The sequence below is a fragment of the Polyodon spathula genome, chromosome 17 (genome assembly GCF_017654505.1).
Source record: "Polyodon spathula isolate WHYD16114869_AA chromosome 17, ASM1765450v1, whole genome shotgun sequence".
Taxonomy (NCBI): domain Eukaryota; kingdom Metazoa; phylum Chordata; class Actinopteri; order Acipenseriformes; family Polyodontidae; genus Polyodon; species Polyodon spathula.
The window spans coordinates 3,052,608-3,071,043 of record NC_054550.1 but is presented as its reverse complement, the minus strand read 5'-3'; the positions used below and the strand labels follow the sequence as shown (position 1 = coordinate 3,071,043).

The following is an 18,436-nucleotide window of genomic DNA, read 5'->3' as shown; positions in this document are numbered from 1 at the left end:
CTAGTGTTTGTCTGAGAGACTCACAGATAACTGAACAGGCAATGGGATTTGCTGCTTGGCACATTTAGGTTTTCACACTTCCTGTAGAAATCAGTAGCACCTATCAGTTGGAACTTGAAAACTGTGTGTCTGTGTACAGTTGCTGAGTCTACAGCAGTGAAGAATTAAATGATTTAAAAATCCTATGATAAATGAAATAATAGCAGGGACTCCCATACAAATTCTGCTTGGAATGTTTTTGTCTTTGTTTCAGAACTGCGGTTTGAACATGTTGAAGTGGTTCTCCACTGTTTACCTTACTGTACTGTTTCACTGCTCTTGTTGTTTCTATATTGCAAATAGCTTGTCTTGCATTAATCAAATCTTTATATTTATATTGTATTTATCCCCCCCCCCCCCCGAAAAAAAAAAACCTAGCAACTTAATTCACAGTATACTGCTTAAATTATAGAAGCGAATTGTAAAGGTAGCAAACAAGGTGCAGTCTGTTTTAGATTAAACCAGCTGCTCCTGTGTTTTTTCTGGACTGCATCGTTGTAAGTGTTTTATTAAGTGGGGCTGGAAATGTCTCGGTAAAAGGTTTTGGCCTATTGGATGCCGAGGGGGAATTCAGTGACTCACAGTACTGTAACTTGGCCATGGTTCCTTATTTTCCTGGCTTGTCACTTCATTCAGCTGAGCTTTGTTAGGTGTCTGAACTTGTGTGCAGGTCTCAGTGTTTTAAACCCCATAAATTCTGTGTTGTCAGGAATACTTCTAAAGCATGGGTGTCCAGTCACGTTCCTGGAGGGCCATTCCACTCCAGGTTTAACAGGTAAAAATGATATAATTAACTACTTCAGGGTCTGGGTGAAGTTTTCATTGGTTCAGTTAAACAATTTTAGAACCGGGTTGGAACAAAGACCAGGAGTAGAAAGGCCAGCTTTGGACACCTCTGTTCTAAAGGGTATGCGTATTACAATCACTGTGTGTTTTAAAGCCAGGTGGTCGGTTTTATGTTTGTTTATAAATTTGAAGCCATCTTCATGAGCTTGTTTATGTGGGATAAAACAAATAAAATGCCAGGATATCCTTTAATGCATCTCCATAGGTGTTATTGCACTCAACTACATGAGTGCGTGCTATATCATTTTCTGCAGTGCTTAACAATTTTTACAATAACAAAACAGTGCACCTGAAATGTTATAGCTGTGAAGAGGTAATTAGTGAATTTGTATGAGCAAGCAGCTTTCTGTGAATTCCCATCACACTGGCTAGTGCATGAATGGCTTTGGAGGGATGTTATGTGCAGCTGGAGGTGCCTGTCTGTCTGCGGGACTGAGAGGGATAGCTCTGGTTCCAGTCAAAGGATTTCCACTCTGGACAAGAGCACCTGCGTGTGCTCCAAGTTGGAAAGCACTGTGTCTCTTAAGTGCAGTAAAACCTGGAAGCTTAGGCAAACTTTTATGGCCACATATTTCATTTGATAACACTGTGCATTCCAAGATATTCGTAAAGCAGATGGATCTGTACAGGTTTCTGAAAGCGTCATTAAATGTGATGCATGCTGTAGATGTGAACCTTTGACCCAGTTTAATATTTACTTAAGGAATCATTTTTGCAAAAAACGCTTTTTAAGCAGTTGGGGACAATAACTAAATGCAATGAATCAGTTCTTAAAGGTTTTCTCTCTTTCAGCAGTAAATTATACCCATTTAGTTGAATAGGGTGTGACGGGGCTGCTCAGCTGCCCTGATTAATGTAGCTGATCAACGTTTCCAGACTATAAATACTTTGACTTGTCCTGGTCATTCCGTGTTTGTTGTTTTGAAAGGTTTTTGTTACAAAGATGAAAATGAAGGCTGTAAATCTGTTGAATGTAATAAGTATGTAAACCTTTTTTTTTTTTTTAACAGTTTTATCTACCATTTACTATTATGCAAATACAATAAAGTATTATTCACTGTTATCAAGTAGCTCCTTGTTGTTGTTATTTGCTTGCACTAAATACAGTGCAATGAATATAGCTGCAACCAAGCTACCTTTGTCCTCTTTTTTTAGTCCAGGAACTACTTACTATGCATGTCCCAGAATGCATTGCAGTATGATTTGTGGTCCTAGCCACTTCCACACTGTGTGTGAAGTAGAAACATTAAGATAAGTGGTAGAACTTTGTGGTTGGATCATCCATTCTTTATGCTGTCCATTCCCCATTTTGATGTGACTTGAATTGTTCATGCATATGTTTTAGGGATGGGGAATTTTGAGTAATTTAGTACTCAAATCTCATGACAGACAATATTTTTTTTTACATATGCACCACAAAAATTACCACAAGTTAACACTAGAACCGCCGCGATTATACTCGTACCTAAAACCACCGCCAGCAGTCATTGACGGTTACATTTTAAACAACGTCAATATTAAAGTGAGACAACTGTCTGATACAACTCAAAAGTTTTGTTCAAGCACGTCATATCAAACATCTGCACAGCCGAAACGTCATATTTAAACGAACAATTAAACATAAAAAGATTTATTTTCTAACTTGCCACATATAAAGCACTACTTCCAAAATTAAAAAAAAAAAACTATAATAAAATAAACATTTCAAAAGAAACTACTGTGTAAACAGGTTTATGCGCATACAAAACTGTAAAAACGAAAGTAGTTTTTATTTTAAAACGAAAGTAGGTTTTCTGTTGCGTGTGTCACTCGGTGCAGCACGGAATCCAGGTTGAGCTGCAGCACTCTGCTGCTGTGCAGTTTTCTGATCGAAACGTTTCTGCCGAAGCGCTGTGGCTAGCTTCAAGATGAAATACCTCCTACTGATATTTTCCCGGTGCATTCCTTGTATAAAACGAAGGAATTGATGGCTGCCAGGTCCAGTAGAGATAACAGGCTTGTGTATATATTAAAAAAAAAATATATATATTGTAGGTTATGTTCAAAATGAAAACATGTATTCTAAAAGGCGGTAAAAATGAAAGCGTTGATGAAGCACATTCGGATTTATCAAGTTCTCACTTCTGTAGCTGGAAAAGCCATGCATGCTGTCTTTCTTGTCAAATGCTGACTCTATCCCTGCTGGAACAGGAGGCAGGTGATTGGGAGAGTGGGGTTTGAGGTACTACAGTAGATGATTTCCGCTGCTGGCAAGACATACCCAGTAGTCAAGATGTCAATCTTGGCAACGCTCTCTCTGTCCGCTTCTCTGTTCCTGTGCCAGTCTGCTGCAGGGAAGTCCAACCCTCATTCCACGCTGTGTTTAAGCAACTGTTTTCACCTCTGTGTGAATTGCAGGACATCTAGAACAGCTGATTGTGAAGTGTTTGTGTTGCTAGCCAACTCCTTGCATGTCCCATTCATTTTCAATTACGTTTAAAATAAATGACTTGATTTCTTTGTTTTTACCCTCCTATACTGTATTCATTCCTGATCATACTCTGAAAGCATTCGGTACAATTATTGGTAAATGTGTGGATTTATACATCCTTTTATTTTGCTTAGCATGTGATACCTTTCTTTCTTGGATCAGCCGTCTAGAAGTGGTGATCAATATCCCCCTTTTATAAATGCATACTCTGAACTTGTGGAGACCAGTGTAAACGCACCTGGCCAGGGTGTGTGGCTTTATACACCATAAAGCTATTTTCTTTTCTTAATTTTAAAGCAATGCAATAAACAATACCTGCGTGTGTTTCTGTTCCCCACAGATCTAAGAAAATGAACGGGACTCTGGACCACCCAGACCAGCCTGACATCGATACCATAAAGATGTTTGTGGGACAGATTCCTCGAACTTGGTCTGAGAAGGAGCTAAGAGAGCTGTTTGAACCGTATGGCGGTGTGTATGAAATCAACATCCTCAGAGACAGAAGTCAGACACCCCCCCAGAGCAAAGGTGAGCATCATGGTGAGGAGGGAGCAGACGTGTTCTTGATGGGAGGGGACATGGCTGGGAGGGGACATGATTTACAGGTGCACATTGAAAAGCATACCTGTCAACCTTTAATCACAGTAACTTTAGTTGTGTCATTTAAAGGATAATATTTATATATATTTTTTTTCTGAGGCAGTTGTGGTGTCTTAATATTGTAATGGTCAATTGAAATTGACTGTCAACAATATTTTGTGTGCTGATATAATTACATAACACTGTGGTGACGGGCATTCCGTGTGACCTCAGTGAACAGGAGGTGTCACTAAAAACATAAATTCAGTATTCACTGGTGTATAGAACAGCTTTGTCAATGTATGACAAAGATGCTAATAAGAATACAAATACAAAAAAAAAATGAATATAAATTTCCATAAAATGACTATCTAATTTTAGAGATGATAAATGGAAAACTGCATTTCAGTATAAACTGCTTGTGGCTTTCCCATTACCTTTATTATAATTGGATCAATAAATGTCCCTGAGCTCAGTTGACTGTCACGTTGGTGTACGGAAAGCATAAGTCATAACTGTTTAATGATCTTCCCCGTTTTCGGTCTTGCAGTTTGTTGTTACAAAAAATTATGTAGAGCAAATATGTGTATTCCAGTAGTGTACTCCCTACCGCTGTCTGTTCTACTGAACTGCAGTAGTGCAGTGCCACAAGGAATGTAGTACATGCAAGGCAGTCATTGGCTTCAGCAAGTATGTACCATACAGCATGTTGTGCTTCACTGGCTGAGTGCAAGAACATTATAACTAAGAAGAATAGATTGTGTGATGAATAGAGGTGTGAGTATTTTAAAGCCGTCAGATGTTTCATTCTCACACACACACACAGATATATATATATATATATATATATATATATATATATATATATATATATATATATATATATATATCTCTCTATCCGTAATATGCATAAGATTTCAGTGAAGCCTGCATCTGGGAATTGATCGTGCCTCTAATAAAAAGTGTAACTAAAAATTGTAACTTGTGTTGTTTCTCCAGGTTGTTGTTTTGTTACCTATTACACTCGTAAAGCAGCATTAGAAGCACAAAATGCCCTTCACAACATGAAAATCCTGCCAGCGGTAAGAACCCTGATTGATTAATTCCCCGTTTTTGTAAAATAGAAGATCAAGAAGAGTGTATTCTTTTTGAAGAGCTTAAAAGGTTACATTTTATAGATTGAGGATTTCTTGGCCTGCTAGCCCTCGACTCTCCCGTGGGTTGGGCTGGAGGGGGTGGGTGGCAGTATCGGCAGGGCCTCTTTCACTTCACTGTGCTACAGCAGCCTCTGCTGGCCAGACACCCAGTGAGCTCAAGCAGACTTCTGCAGCTTTGAGTCTCTAGGGGGCGCTGTCCCGTTGCCAACATCACGTGACAGGGTAGTGTCACGGCCAAGCTGTTACTGGCAGGGGGAGAGACTCAGAGACACAAAGCTGCAGTGAAGTACTAATGCACACAATTTAATTGCAAAAAAGAAATAAACAAACAGAGACAAGGGCCAAAACAAGCAGTTATGCCAAAAACAATGTACATTTTAAGTAGCCGCTTTCAAATAAACACAGCTTTACAAAGTCCCCTAAATCCCAACGGTAGTCCTTAACACCCCAGCACAGCACAGCACACACGCCCTAACCTTCACCAACGTTCATTCTAATATTAAGTTAGAGTGATACCTGTGACCACCCTTTTTATAGACCTGTGACTAATTAATCACGAATCATTTGTGCAATTTACAGCTCCAGCCACATTCCCATGTGTTTTCTACACACACACACCTCTTATACCTGCCACAATCTGTCATAGAAAGAGTGCAAGAGAAGACTGTCATTGACGTGCAAGATCTTCTCTCTTGATGTATAGTTGCTTCTAATAGTTTCCAAGTGACAAGTTTTGAAGGTGAAGTTGTTTTCTTTTTTTGTTAAGGTTAGGAGTTAATAATAGGAACCATTGTACCCTTTCATACAAAATACAGTATAGCATTTAATGTTTTTCTTCAGCAGATAGGCTGGGTTTTCATAAAGCATAACGCTTTTTTCATTTATCTTACAGATGCATCATCCTATTCAAATGAAGCCTGCAGACAGTGAGAAGAATAATGGTAAATGCCTAATGTATCACTAGCTATTGCATAATCATAATGAGAGGAAGCAGGGGTGTCAGTCTGGGGTATATAAAACGGAAGAAAATGTACAATCGTACTCATTCACACTTACCACTCTGACGTGTAGTTTTTAAGTTGGGATATGAGAACAGTATGACTTCAGGCTAGAGTTGCTTGACATAAATCTGTAAAGATTTTAAACATATTAATGCTCGTTTCCAGACCTGTCTTTTTGCCATGAGTAGGAGCTCATGAAAGTCATCAAACAGGAGCAATAACCCCAGCTCTTCTTTAACCCTTTCAGGACCAGGCATTTTTCAGTAGGATGCTTCCCCAGAACCAGGCATATTTTGGCTGTATTTGACATGCCTACTATAAAATTGTTTTAAAAGTCAGTGCATTTTTTACAGTAGCATCTTGGAAATGGTGTCCTTTTTTCATACAGTAGCCCCTCGCAAAACTTGATTTGTTTGTCCGACATTAGGAGTCGTCAGGTTTTAGAAAAATACAATAAAATCGCGCACACATACATTTATAGTGCTCAGTGTATTTTAAATGTGTAAATCATTGCGCTGAAATAACACTAATGTATTTTGGGTAGGCTACACATTACATTATGAACAGAAATATAAATTTTTACAGTACACCTGCACAGTACAGTAGTAAAATCAAATGAACACCTAGCGCACTTTCTTTTTATTTTATCCTGTAGGCTGCCGTATGGTAACACAAAATAAATCATGCTGCTGCATTGTACACGTTGGTGTACAACGTGAATAAAAGATTTTAAATTGAAACAAAGTGATTTTAGTATTTTTTATTTAATAATATATTATTATTAACTTGGCAGCCTAGACAGTTAACACAAAATAGGTCATGGTGCCACATTGACAAGTTATGATACTTGCAGGAGGAGAGGTAATACAAATTTCAAAGGACCAGCAACACATTTTCCATTATACCACTAATTTGTATTATCATTAGTAGCCTATAAGCCAAATGTTTCATTTTTATTTTAGTTAGTCAGGGGTGCAGTGCTAAATTGTGCACAATTACAAACCACCTGCACATTAATAGAATAGGTGTGTTTCCTGTTCCTATACAGATGCTCAGAATGAGCTGGAGGGGTTAGCAGCACATGTGTGCAGTCTATTACTCCCAACACGTTGGGGAAACCAGAAATGTCATTGAAATGTGTTTTCAAGGCTTGTAAAGTACACCCAGCTTTTAGGCAAAAAATAGCTATTTGGCTGTTTGCCTCTAATGCATTGAGCACAACTGACAAGACACAAGTAAAAGCGGACTGGGAAATGCCATCAGCAATTGCAGCTGTTTAAAACATGCTTTCAAAAGTTCTTAACAAATTGATGCAATTTTAAGTGTGTCAATTTCCTGCAGCTTTCGTACATCTCATTATAAAATTTAAGAACACTCATTTGTATTTTCTCCGCCCCCTTTTTGCGAATTTATGCAAGAACACCATAATTACATATTCATCTGAGCTTGAACCGCAGCCACAAGTTGCAAATAACGTGTTTAGCACATTTCACCCAAGACTTCTGACTCGTTTGCAACTATTGTGACAAGAGCAACACTTTAGTACACTTGCCCCTAAATGCCCCTCCCAGTGATGTTGCACAAAAAAAAAAACTATCAGGAAGTGAAATTGATGTGTGTTTCAAGCCGGTACTGCAAAGTACGGTGGCCCTGTAAGTCATCAAAGCAAGTGCTTTTTTTGTCGTGTTTGCATGATTGCAGTCCTAGAAGCCCACTTCAGTATCATCGTGTTAACACCATCCTGGTCCTTAAAGAGTTAAGCAGTGGTATCTTTTAGCATTGGGGAAAGGTCATGGGGCCTGTTACAAGAGTAGCGTTGTTTACATTACATTAATTTTAAGGTACATGTGTTTCTGTACTTTGTTTACACTGTTTACAACCAGTTCAGGTGTCTGCATTAACTTTTGTCTTGCTAGTAACTGCCGGGAACTCTCATTAAAGTAAATATCTTCAATGCTCCTTATAATGCTGCAACAGGCCCTCCAAATGATATTTGGATCAGAATAGCTGCATTGCTTTTATAGTTTCTGCCAAATCCGGTTAGAGACAGACGTTCAGACGTTCTCTTTCACAGAGAAATATTTTAAAATCAGCTTAAATGGGATTTGCACAATAGGTGTGTCCAGTCAGTGAATTGGAAATAAAAATCAATTTTAATGTCATTCAAACAACATAAGCATTTTTTTTGTGTGTGTGTGTGGATGATGATTTCTTCTAACTAAAAAGCCTTTGGCAGGCTGCCGGGAATTTTTTTTAACGAGGACTTAGGAATACATTTTTAAAACTCAGATCTTTCAGCAGCCAGTAAATTGGCTGGTCTAATAGAATTATCCTACAATTGTTGTGTTCCAGCTATAGAAGACAGAAAGCTGTTCATAGGAATGGTTTCGAAGCAGTGTAATGAAAATGATATCAGGCTCATGTTTTCACCGTACGGACAGATTGAGGAAAGTCGAATATTACGCGGACCGGATGGTTTGAGTCGAGGTGAGTAAACAATATGTATAATAGAGTTGGGATAAGAAAAAAAACTAAGCAATGAAACCAATATTGCATTGCTTTCAATGCAGTGCACCCTTGTTGTTTCTTGCCCATTTTATCCCACTTTCACGTGTTTTGGTGTCCCCTCTTCAAATTAATACAAATCTATCCCACAAGTGCTGAGGGACCTCAAATTAAATATGTTTATTAACAATGTAAAAGGACTGAGAGGGAAACAAATAGGTTCCTGCTGTGTGGTAACAGGTAAGCATTCAACATTTCTTGTAATTTTTTATAATTTTCTCCCCTCCCCAATAGGTTGTGCTTTTGTTACTTTCACGGCAAGACAGATGGCACAGTCAGCTATCAAAGCAATGCACCAGTCACAGACTATGGAGGTATGTACGGCTTTGTTTGACAGCGTTCACACCCAAAACGTGCACCAGATTGCTCGAGTCTGCTGCAAAATTCATGACTAGCTGGAGAGACCACTTCTATTTTTTATCTCTCTTGCCTCCTCACTAAATTAGGAAAGGAAAAGGGCGCTTTAAAAAAAAAAAAAAAAAAAAAAGTTTTATCTCAAGCTAAGTGGCAGATTTTTTTCCTGGCAAGTGTAACACTTCAGATAGCATTTACATCAGTTACTCGTTATAGGAATAGCTGGGCTGGTAGTTCAAGTCTCGGAAGACTGAAGATGGGAAGTTAACTTTCCAAGCACAGCTGGTCGTGTTGGAAACGGAGCTCACATAGTGATGCACTGAGTTCAACAGTACATTTCGCTGCTAGTCAGGAGCCCAGCACTGAGGAGTCTATTGATTTTGAAGCAGAGCTGCTGCTGATTCCAGCTGTGCCTTCAGCAGTAAGGGGTCACAGGGTTCCACAAAGAGCCGGGCTGCTCTGTGTTTGAAAGAGGGAGGCAGGCAGGCGGTGTGTTATAAAAATACATTTTTAACATAGCCTTCTGATTTAGTCAAACTTGGGAGATGACAAGACTGATGGTGTTTATTGTCTTGGTGGCGTACAGCACTTTCATAAGCCTTCGTACTACTAAAAGGCATTGTGTGCAGCTGCGTCCATTAAAAGGCTCTGCATTATCTGTCAGATGGTTTCCATTTGTCTGTTTTTTGTAGTTTAATTAGTAGGGCTGTAGCGAAGGATACATTTTGACCTTCAAAGGCTTGGAACACATATCCGAAGGGAGGTTCGAACCTTCGATGGTACTAATTTGCATAATTTACTGGTGACTTCACAATAGCTGCTAGTATAGATTTGATTGGAAGTCCTATTATCTTAGTTAATCCATAGAAGTGGAATAAAACATTAACATACAGTTTAACAAATGTTATAGTACAGTAATCATGTTATTTAAATATAATTCCACATTTATGTACACGTAATTGATGCTGCTTGCGATTCTCATGCATATACAATAGTGCAATAGTTACAATAGTTACAATAATGCAATATTCTGTTATCTATTATTGGCTGTAAATCATGATTGTCAACTGAATAAATAAAGTATATAACATTTCTTGTAACGTGTCTAGTTATTGCTAACTTGTTTTCAAGTACACCGATGCATCTTTGTAACATTTATTCCCTTAGTCCCACCCTAGTCTGTAGATACTCCCCCAGTGCTTTGGCATTAAACCCTACTGCAGTGCACAGCGCCGACGGTGTCATTGTAGAGGTGCTACATATAACAGTCTGGTAGTGGATTTTAATACAACTTTTGTTTAAGTAATAGGCATTATACAAATCAAAAGAGCACATTCTGCAATGACATTTAATGTGGGATTTATAGTATTCACACATTGTCAAACAGTTTTTGTTAACAGAGGGGGAAAAAAAACACATCTGACTGTGTGTGCTGCCTGACAAACCTTTGAAGATTCAGAACTACCTTCAAATTCCTTGCTAGAGAACGAACCTTTGAACACAGCCCTAGTAATTAGTAATGGTAATAGAAAGATCCAGGTGCCTCTTGTTACAGGAAAACAAATCCATATGAGAACCTCCACTACAGTGAAATGGTTCATTAAAAAAAAAACAGCCGTTGTCGATTTTTGTACTCCTAATTACCTATGTGCATGCATGAACGTAAAATAGGATTCTAATAGTGAGAAGTGAAACTGCATTTGGCTGCAAGCCTCATTATTCTTTATGGATGAATGTGCTGCTATTTTCTCCTCTTCCAGGGCTGCTCCTCTCCGATTGTCGTAAAGTTTGCAGATACGCAGAAAGATAAAGAGCAGAAACGGATTGCACAGCAGTTACAACAGCAGATGCAGCAGCTCAATGCTGCCTCCATGTGGGGGAATCTTACAGGGCTGAACACACTCGGGCCCCAGTACTTGGCAGTAAGTGTGGGCTGTGTTTTTGTTTTTGTCTGCTTATTTGTGTGGTATGATGATTTTTTTTTTTTTTTTTTTTTTTTCAATCCGGATGAGGAAAAGGGCAAAACCAGTTTTATTTGATTTAGAACCTAGAATAACACTTTTTTTTGTTTGTGTTGTGGGTTTCCTGATAGTACCAATTTTTGTTTTTATATATATATTGTTTTTTTTTTTTGTTTTTTTTTTTTACTGAAGTTGGTCATTTGCTGTAGGTAAAAAAAAAATTCTGGTTGCGTAGTTTTCATTTAAACTAATTACTACAACAGTGCAAGGTAATTTTTCAATATTGTATATCTGATTATTGTTTGGATGGCTAAAAAGTTAGTGCCAAGTGCAGTATCTATCTGGAAGAGAGATGGTCAGTGTGCTACTAAATATCTTGTTGCTTTTGGCTTGCTTTTGTGTGTTTGACTGACAGATTGTTTGATGTTGTTCACTTGGGCTATTCAGCTATGTTAGATGCCTGCAGACAGTTCTGTCAAACAACAACAAAAAAGCCCAAGATTACAAAATTTACCCAAACATGGCTCGTCTGGTCCAAATGATGTTAGTGCTGCTCCATGGTGTGCTGTGAATTCTTTCTTTCTTTCTTTCTTCTTCCTTCTCTCTCTTCTCTTCTCTTCCTCCCTTCTGAAGTTTCTGTCTTTCTCCAGTATTCACCAGCGTGGATGCAGTCCTGACCCTCTCTGTTTTCTGTTTTGGTGTAATGTCTAGCTTTATTTGCAGCTTCTTCAACAGACCGCCTCAACAGGGAATATGAACGCACTTAGCAACCTTCACCCCATGACAGGTAAGTCATGAGTCAGACAGAGCAGAACCATACTGTGCCTTTCTCAAGATGAACGAAATAACTTGTGTGCGGTGCAGCACATGTGGTGCACAAGTAAACTCGTTTTAGCTGGTCGGCAGTCTTTTAAAAACAATGTAAAAATCCTAGTGATCTGATCTAGTAAGACAGTCTTTTGACTTGCCCGAGTGTGAACAGAATGTAGGATAGGCGTTGTTTTTATTTATTTTTTCAATAGCATTGGTTTATTGTAGGAAAGATCTCTATTAGTTCCAAGCTAGCGGAATTACGCTAATCATCATTAATGTGTCGACCTAAAAAGGCTAATGTTCAATTTCTACTCAAGGGACAGAAATGCTTTAAAATAATTTGCATCACGGATATGCAGTTAACTGTAAGTGTACAATGTAGCTGTTTGAAGAGCACCCTTATAAAACTATTTCTGTTAAAACACAGTAATTTATTACAAAAAGTAAATTCCATGTTTTGTTTTCCGCGTGTCATTTCCCTGGTTTATCGTCATCCTTTTTCAGCTTGTGAATTACAAAGGCTGCTCATTTTTCTCTAGAACATTACCCAACAGTAATAAAGTTAAAGCGTGCATTAGGTCCCTCTGTTGATTTGAAGTTTGCAAAATAATTTGATAATGTGAGAGCTGAACATCCATGGATATTATACTTGTTAATGCATGAATTAGCCAGATTTGGTCAGTAAATATTTATCGGCACTGTGGAGAACCACTTAGTCTGCACATTTCCCTTGCTTGTGCACAGAAGCTGTTTGCGACTCCACTGTGCTGCTGCTGTGGGACACCCTTCATCACAGAGCAATCAAACAGTACATTGATAAATACGTATACATAGCCAACTCTGGCTTTCTTAATGATTCTCAGTGCTGTGGCCAGTTTTCTATTTTCTCCAGGAATTTTTATTTATTTCTATCAGCGACTTGGTAGACCTGCTGGGCACACTGGCCTGATCAACTTAGTTAATTCTCTGCTCTGCTAATGGAGGAAGACGCCATGATATATCACTATGTTAAACAAGCCTGTCCTCACAGGTGTCTTAAACCATTCTGTTGTCTTGGGTTGATTTTTTTTTTTTGCATTAGTTACATTTAACTGATTACATGTTCTCTAAAAGCCATGCAAGGATGGATTGATTTCCTTTGCTTATGAATTGGCATGTTTTGTGAGGGGAGGGTATAATAGTATCTTGGTCTTTGTGTTGCAGGGCTAAATGCAGTGCAGTTACAGAACCTGGCTGCGTTGGCGGCTGCTGCCGGTGCCTCTCAGAATAGCATGTCAGGCACAAACTCGCTTACCACCTCCAGCAGTCCCCTCAGTCTCCTCGCCGGTGCAAGCGGGGGACAGCAGGCACATTCTTCCTGGGACACGTACAAGGGTTTGTAATTGCTTTTAAATAATAAGGTATACACTCTTACTAAAGATACTATGGCCACATGCGTATTTGCTAAAATAATGGGGGGTTGCATTAAATGTGTTTTTTTTTTTTTTTTTTTTATAAATTTGTTTCGGTTTAATTGTGGTTTGATTGAGCCGTCATGCACGTGTTTTTTGATTTTGCTTGCCAAAATTTCACGAGCCGGGAACTCATCAACCTCTAACTTTTGTGGAGATTGTGTCAGAAAATACAAAATTATTACTCACAAATTCGAATTCCTTTTTATAATGAGCCATTAAGCTTACTGAAACATCAGACATCAATATGGCTGCATGTAATAAACAGGGAATGTAACCTACGAAGATAGTTACGGAAATCTTCGACAGGTTAGGTTAGAGCTGTCCAATTTGGTTTTTTTTGTGTGTGTGTATATATATATATATATATATATATATATATATATATATATATATATATATATATATATATATATATATATATATATATATATATATATATATATATATATATATGTGTGTATATGTGTGTGTGTGTGTGTGTGTGTGTATATATATATATATATATATATATATATATATATATATATATATATATATATATATATAACATGTAAAAAAAACAAAATGCAAGTTTATATATAGGTTAAGATGTCATTGTAACCCACTTTGTGGTGGAACACAACATGAGTATAATGATTTAAATGACTCCCAAGATTTTTTGATTTGTATGCTTTTGTTTGGGGTCCCTATTAACTCCCTTTTCATATTTTTGTTGCAGGTTCCTCCTCCAACTCAAGTGGCAACTCTTCACTGAATCCTATGACTTCCCTTGGTGCTCTGCAATCCCTTGCAGGTGCAACAGGAGGACTAAATGTTGGGTCTTTGGCAGGTAAGCAACAAGGGTGCAGAGCTTGGACAAGTCCTGTTGAACTGTGCAGCTCTGCTGTTACTGACTTCACACACACCTCAGCAGGGGAGGGCAATATAAAGTAGAGATATCCTGTGGAATTCCGTACATACCACAGTATTGTACAAGGGAGATTCCTTGGATAAGCTTTGAAGGTAAACTTGCAGCTCTTCAGTTCTTTACAGTCCTGGGCAGATCTGTTTCTATTAAATAAATACATCTGGCAGTGTTAAAACAGACTCTAGCTTTTTATGTTGAGTTTTTCACTCACTATAATTGGGGACCCTTATGCGCTGATCGTGTCCGTCCGTCTGTCTGTCCGTCCGTTCGTCACACGACACATGGTGAACACGAGAACTACCTTCACGCTTTGGATTGCGTTTGGCTGTAATCTGAGCATTCTCGCGTTTTTCTTTTGCCAATTTGATTGTGCCTGCAGTGGTTGTGTTTATCCGGTTCCTTACTCAATTAATCTTTGAGCTCGTGTCAGACGTAGCTTTTCTGAAGACACTCTGGATCTAAAGTCTCTGTGCTGTGTTGCCATGCCCCTGTTTATTTATTGTTTTCATTTTTAAGGAATGGCTGCTTTAAACGGAGGATTAGGGAGTGGAAGTCTTTCGAACGGCACAGGCAGTACGATGGAAGCGTTGACTCAGGCATATTCGGGAATCCAGCAGTATACTGCAGCTGCATTACCTACACTTTATAACCAGAGTCTGCTAACACAACAGAGCCTCGGGGCTGCGGGGAGCCAGAAAGAAGGCAAGATTACAGCTCTTTGTAGGAGCATGGTCCATACGCTTATGTTTGTGTGACGTGCCTGCTTTAAAGAGATGCAGAAACATAAACCCACGCGAGACTTCGTTATTTCTTATTATTATTTTCTGTTAAGTTTTGAATGCGTTTTTGTTTTCCAAGGTCCTGAAGGAGCGAATCTCTTCATTTACCATCTTCCCCAGGAGTTTGGGGATCAGGATCTGCTCCAAATGTTCATGCCATTTGGGAATGTCATCTCGGCCAAGGTTTTCATTGACAAGCAGACCAATCTCAGCAAGTGTTTCGGTAGGTTAATGGAGATATACGTTTTGTTTATATACGCAGTATTTTTCAATATCAAAAATGGTCACGTTGTTCATGTACGTTAACATTTTTAAAAAAAATTAAAAATTACTATACAAAGGACCGCATTTCTGCAGCAGCCACCGGGGGCCTGTTCTTTACTGAAAGAGTTTCCATATTGTATATTGTTAGTATATATATGTTACCTGGACACTCATGTATGTATGCATGTAAAAGTATGGTAATAATAAACCGTCTCAATTTTCCGTGCAGGTTTTGTAAGTTATGACAATCCAGTCTCATCTCAGGCAGCCATTCAGTCCATGAACGGTTTCCAGATAGGCATGAAGCGACTGAAAGTTCAGCTCAAGCGATCCAAAAACGACAGCAAGCCATACTGAGCTTTTCTCTCAAATGGACTTGAGTTAAAAAATGTTTTCTGGTAAGTTGGGAGTGGAAAAACAACACACATAGGCAACCCCCCCCTTGCATATTATCGGAACCACCTACTGGGGCTATTATTTATTCCTCTGTATTCTCTAAACGAAATGGCTATTTAATCCTCTGTATACACTAAACGAAATGTTCTATTGAAGATTTTGTGTTCTGCTTATGGGTACAGTTTTAGTTTTTTTTTTCTGTTGTGGTTTTTAAACATTTTTATTTTGAAGAAAGTTGTATTTGAGTTAAGGTGCCGTATCATAAAGACGTAAGGAGCTTGCTGTGCAACTGATATGTTCATAGAAATGTCTGCACAAAAAAGAAATCCAGCAGCCGTACATGCTTACTGCTGTGATCCCATGAATTGAGGCAGTCAAATCCAGTGAAACCTTGACTGAAATCGAAGCACTTCTGTATTTTTGCTGAAGGCACAATACATTAAAAGCAGTCCCAGTACTGAATTAAATTCTGTTTCTGCAAGAAGCAAACATACAAACAAAAAAAAAAATCAACATTAACTCTTTCATCTCTGCAGACTTGTATACAGGTCTGAGAAAGATAACTACATGCAAAGCAGCAAACTAATCTAACATACCAGTATGTATATCCAAGCCTGTTTTTTGTATTGCATTTTCAGTACAAGACCCAGAAACCTATTTGATTACTTTAGGTTCATCTTTCTGTATAGTTACTTGGGGCTGAAAGAGTTACGCTACACCTGTTTACGAGTTTGCAGTTGTTTGGATAGAAGCGCTTGAATATATATGGTAAAGAGGGAGTTTACAAAGAGTACAGAAATACAAGTGTATTAAAAATGGCTTAATGCAGTCTCTTGCAAATTGACCTCACAGCACACTGATGTTTTATTCTGAGTTGGTTTGTTAACGTGGCACACAGTCAACATGTGCTGCGGTTTTGTAGTAATTCCCAATGCCCTCAGTAAATGTTTATACTACCTCTTTCCTCAACAAATGTATAAAGGTTTTGATGGCACACCTTACTCAAATTTAAATATCTTGTGGTGTTTTGTTTAAAGTAGGTACACAATGAATGCATTTCACAAAGGGTTTCATCATTCAGAATGACAGTTCAACCCCAGATGTGCTGGCTTTCATATACCGTAGATTTCCAAGTCTGTGTTTTATTTATTATAGTATTTTTCAAATTAGGGACTTTACAAGAACAAAAGACATTTCAGGCTTCCAGGGTCATTATGTCAATGAGATTTTTTTATAAAACTCAAAAGGTGTCTAGATAATGTATATTACAAAACTATAATGTTTTTTCTATTTTTATAGAGGTTTTGTACTGCTCCTCTGTGGTTGGAGTCTATTTATTGCCTAAATTATTTCTCTGAAAAAGAAACAAGCACTATCTTGTGGAAATCTCATACGGTGATTTAATATATCCAAATGTGAGGTTTAAAACTACTGACTTGTGTAACCCTTTTCACGGAGTGCCAGCGCTGCTAAACATCTTGACCTGGTTTGCGCTACAATCTTGAATGGTATTTGCAGCTGCTGTCTTCTCTGAACAGCTGTCTGTGTGTTTATCTCACCACTCTGTGAACCCATGCAGCATGAAAGGAATCAAGTTAATGGGATGTCCTGACAATCAGAGACTGTCAGTGATTGAATAGTACTGCCAGATTGTACAATGGTAGCCTTAATCCACCCAATCTATTAGGAGCTGCTAGCAGACATCTTTCTCTGATAGGAACTGAGAGATTTCAAATGCAGGTAGCCTACGCATTACCGGAATGGCATATGGTAATCATGGTTAATTCCTATTTAGTTCTATGTGGCAATTTTAAATATTATTGATGAAATATCAGATTGAACTGTAACTATGTAAGGTGTATTCAGTTAACATTGTTCAAAACAAACATGGTAATAAACTCAAGATTATTGTAACAATGTGACCTGTCACATTCGTATATATTCTACGTAATGTAAAGATTCTAAGGTGTTGATTGGAGGCCTTAATGTGAATTATTGTGTACCTTTAGTGAAAACATAATTCTAACACAAACATGTGCCAAATGTTTAGTTGTCTAACAGATTAGTTTACAGCATGAAAGGGGCTAATCTAGTCTTAATTAGAGGTATGGCTTGAAATCTTTTGTAACTAAATGCCAGGTTTACATTTTTTTTTTTTTTTTATTATTATTATTATTATTATTATTATTATTATTATTATTATTATTATTATTAATAATAATAATAATTTGTATTTTTATTTCCCTCCTTCCATGTAAAGCTGTTCTAAGGGGTTTTGGTTAACCATTTCATTTTTGTTCCTGTTGCTACCGTGAAAGCTTCTGTTTCATTAAAGCACTCTCTGCCTTTTATATTTTCCTTCTGAGTGAACTAAGCCAGACAAAATGTACCTCTAAAATCAGCCCAGTATTTTTTAGGGTGGCATGCAAGGGGCTGGGTTTTTCTATTGTGATTATTTGGCTGCTGTAGTTATTAAGTAAAGGACCTGATGTCTTTTAGAACTGCACCCACCTTTTTCCTGCCATTTTTTAGATAATTGAAACACACTTGCAGGCTGGTTTCATGAGCCCCTATTAGGTAATCTAGAACAAGATTAACACAATTCAGGGTCTGTGATGCCAGGTGTAAACGTTTTAAATATGGAAATAAACTAAGGAGTACTGGAGTAAATAAACTAAGGAGTAGTGTTGAGATTTAACCATAACTAAAGGTTTCTTGCCATTTTTATTAATGATATATATATATATATATATATATATATATATATATATATATATATATATATATCATATGGGTCTTTTGCTAGATGAGCATCAAAGGGCATATGTGTGCTTCTCAATTGACTTCAGAA

General features: G+C 37.9%; 1 protein-coding gene across 11 annotated transcripts in view; it reads left to right on the top strand.

Moving 5' to 3' along the window:
* The window catches only part of LOC121329919 (CUGBP Elav-like family member 1), a 40,632-nt gene that overhangs the window by 20,870 nt on the left and 1,326 nt on the right, over positions 1 to 18,436 (top strand). For 3 of the 11 annotated variants that reach the window (XM_041275952.1, XM_041275960.1, XM_041275954.1), the window contains 12 exons: positions 3,696 to 3,883; positions 4,934 to 5,016; positions 5,984 to 6,032; positions 8,418 to 8,579; positions 8,892 to 8,971; positions 10,772 to 10,933; positions 11,684 to 11,759; positions 12,989 to 13,159; positions 13,958 to 14,068; positions 14,663 to 14,848; positions 15,005 to 15,148; positions 15,419 to 15,587. In XM_041275952.1, the coding sequence (XP_041131886.1) occupies positions 3,706 to 3,883; positions 4,934 to 5,016; positions 5,984 to 6,032; positions 8,418 to 8,579; positions 8,892 to 8,971; positions 10,772 to 10,933; positions 11,684 to 11,759; positions 12,989 to 13,159; positions 13,958 to 14,068; positions 14,663 to 14,848; positions 15,005 to 15,148; positions 15,419 to 15,546 (1,530 nt within the window). In that variant the 5' untranslated portion in view covers positions 3,696 to 3,705 and the 3' untranslated portion in view covers positions 15,547 to 15,587. Of the gene's footprint in view, positions 1 to 760; positions 815 to 3,695; positions 3,884 to 4,933; positions 5,017 to 5,983; positions 6,033 to 8,417; positions 8,580 to 8,891; positions 8,972 to 10,771; positions 10,934 to 11,683; positions 11,760 to 12,988; positions 13,160 to 13,957; positions 14,069 to 14,662; positions 14,849 to 15,004; positions 15,149 to 15,418; positions 15,588 to 18,436 lie in introns of those variants that run through there. The other 8 variants (XM_041275958.1, XM_041275962.1, XM_041275957.1 and 5 more) reach the window with 6 other exon arrangements.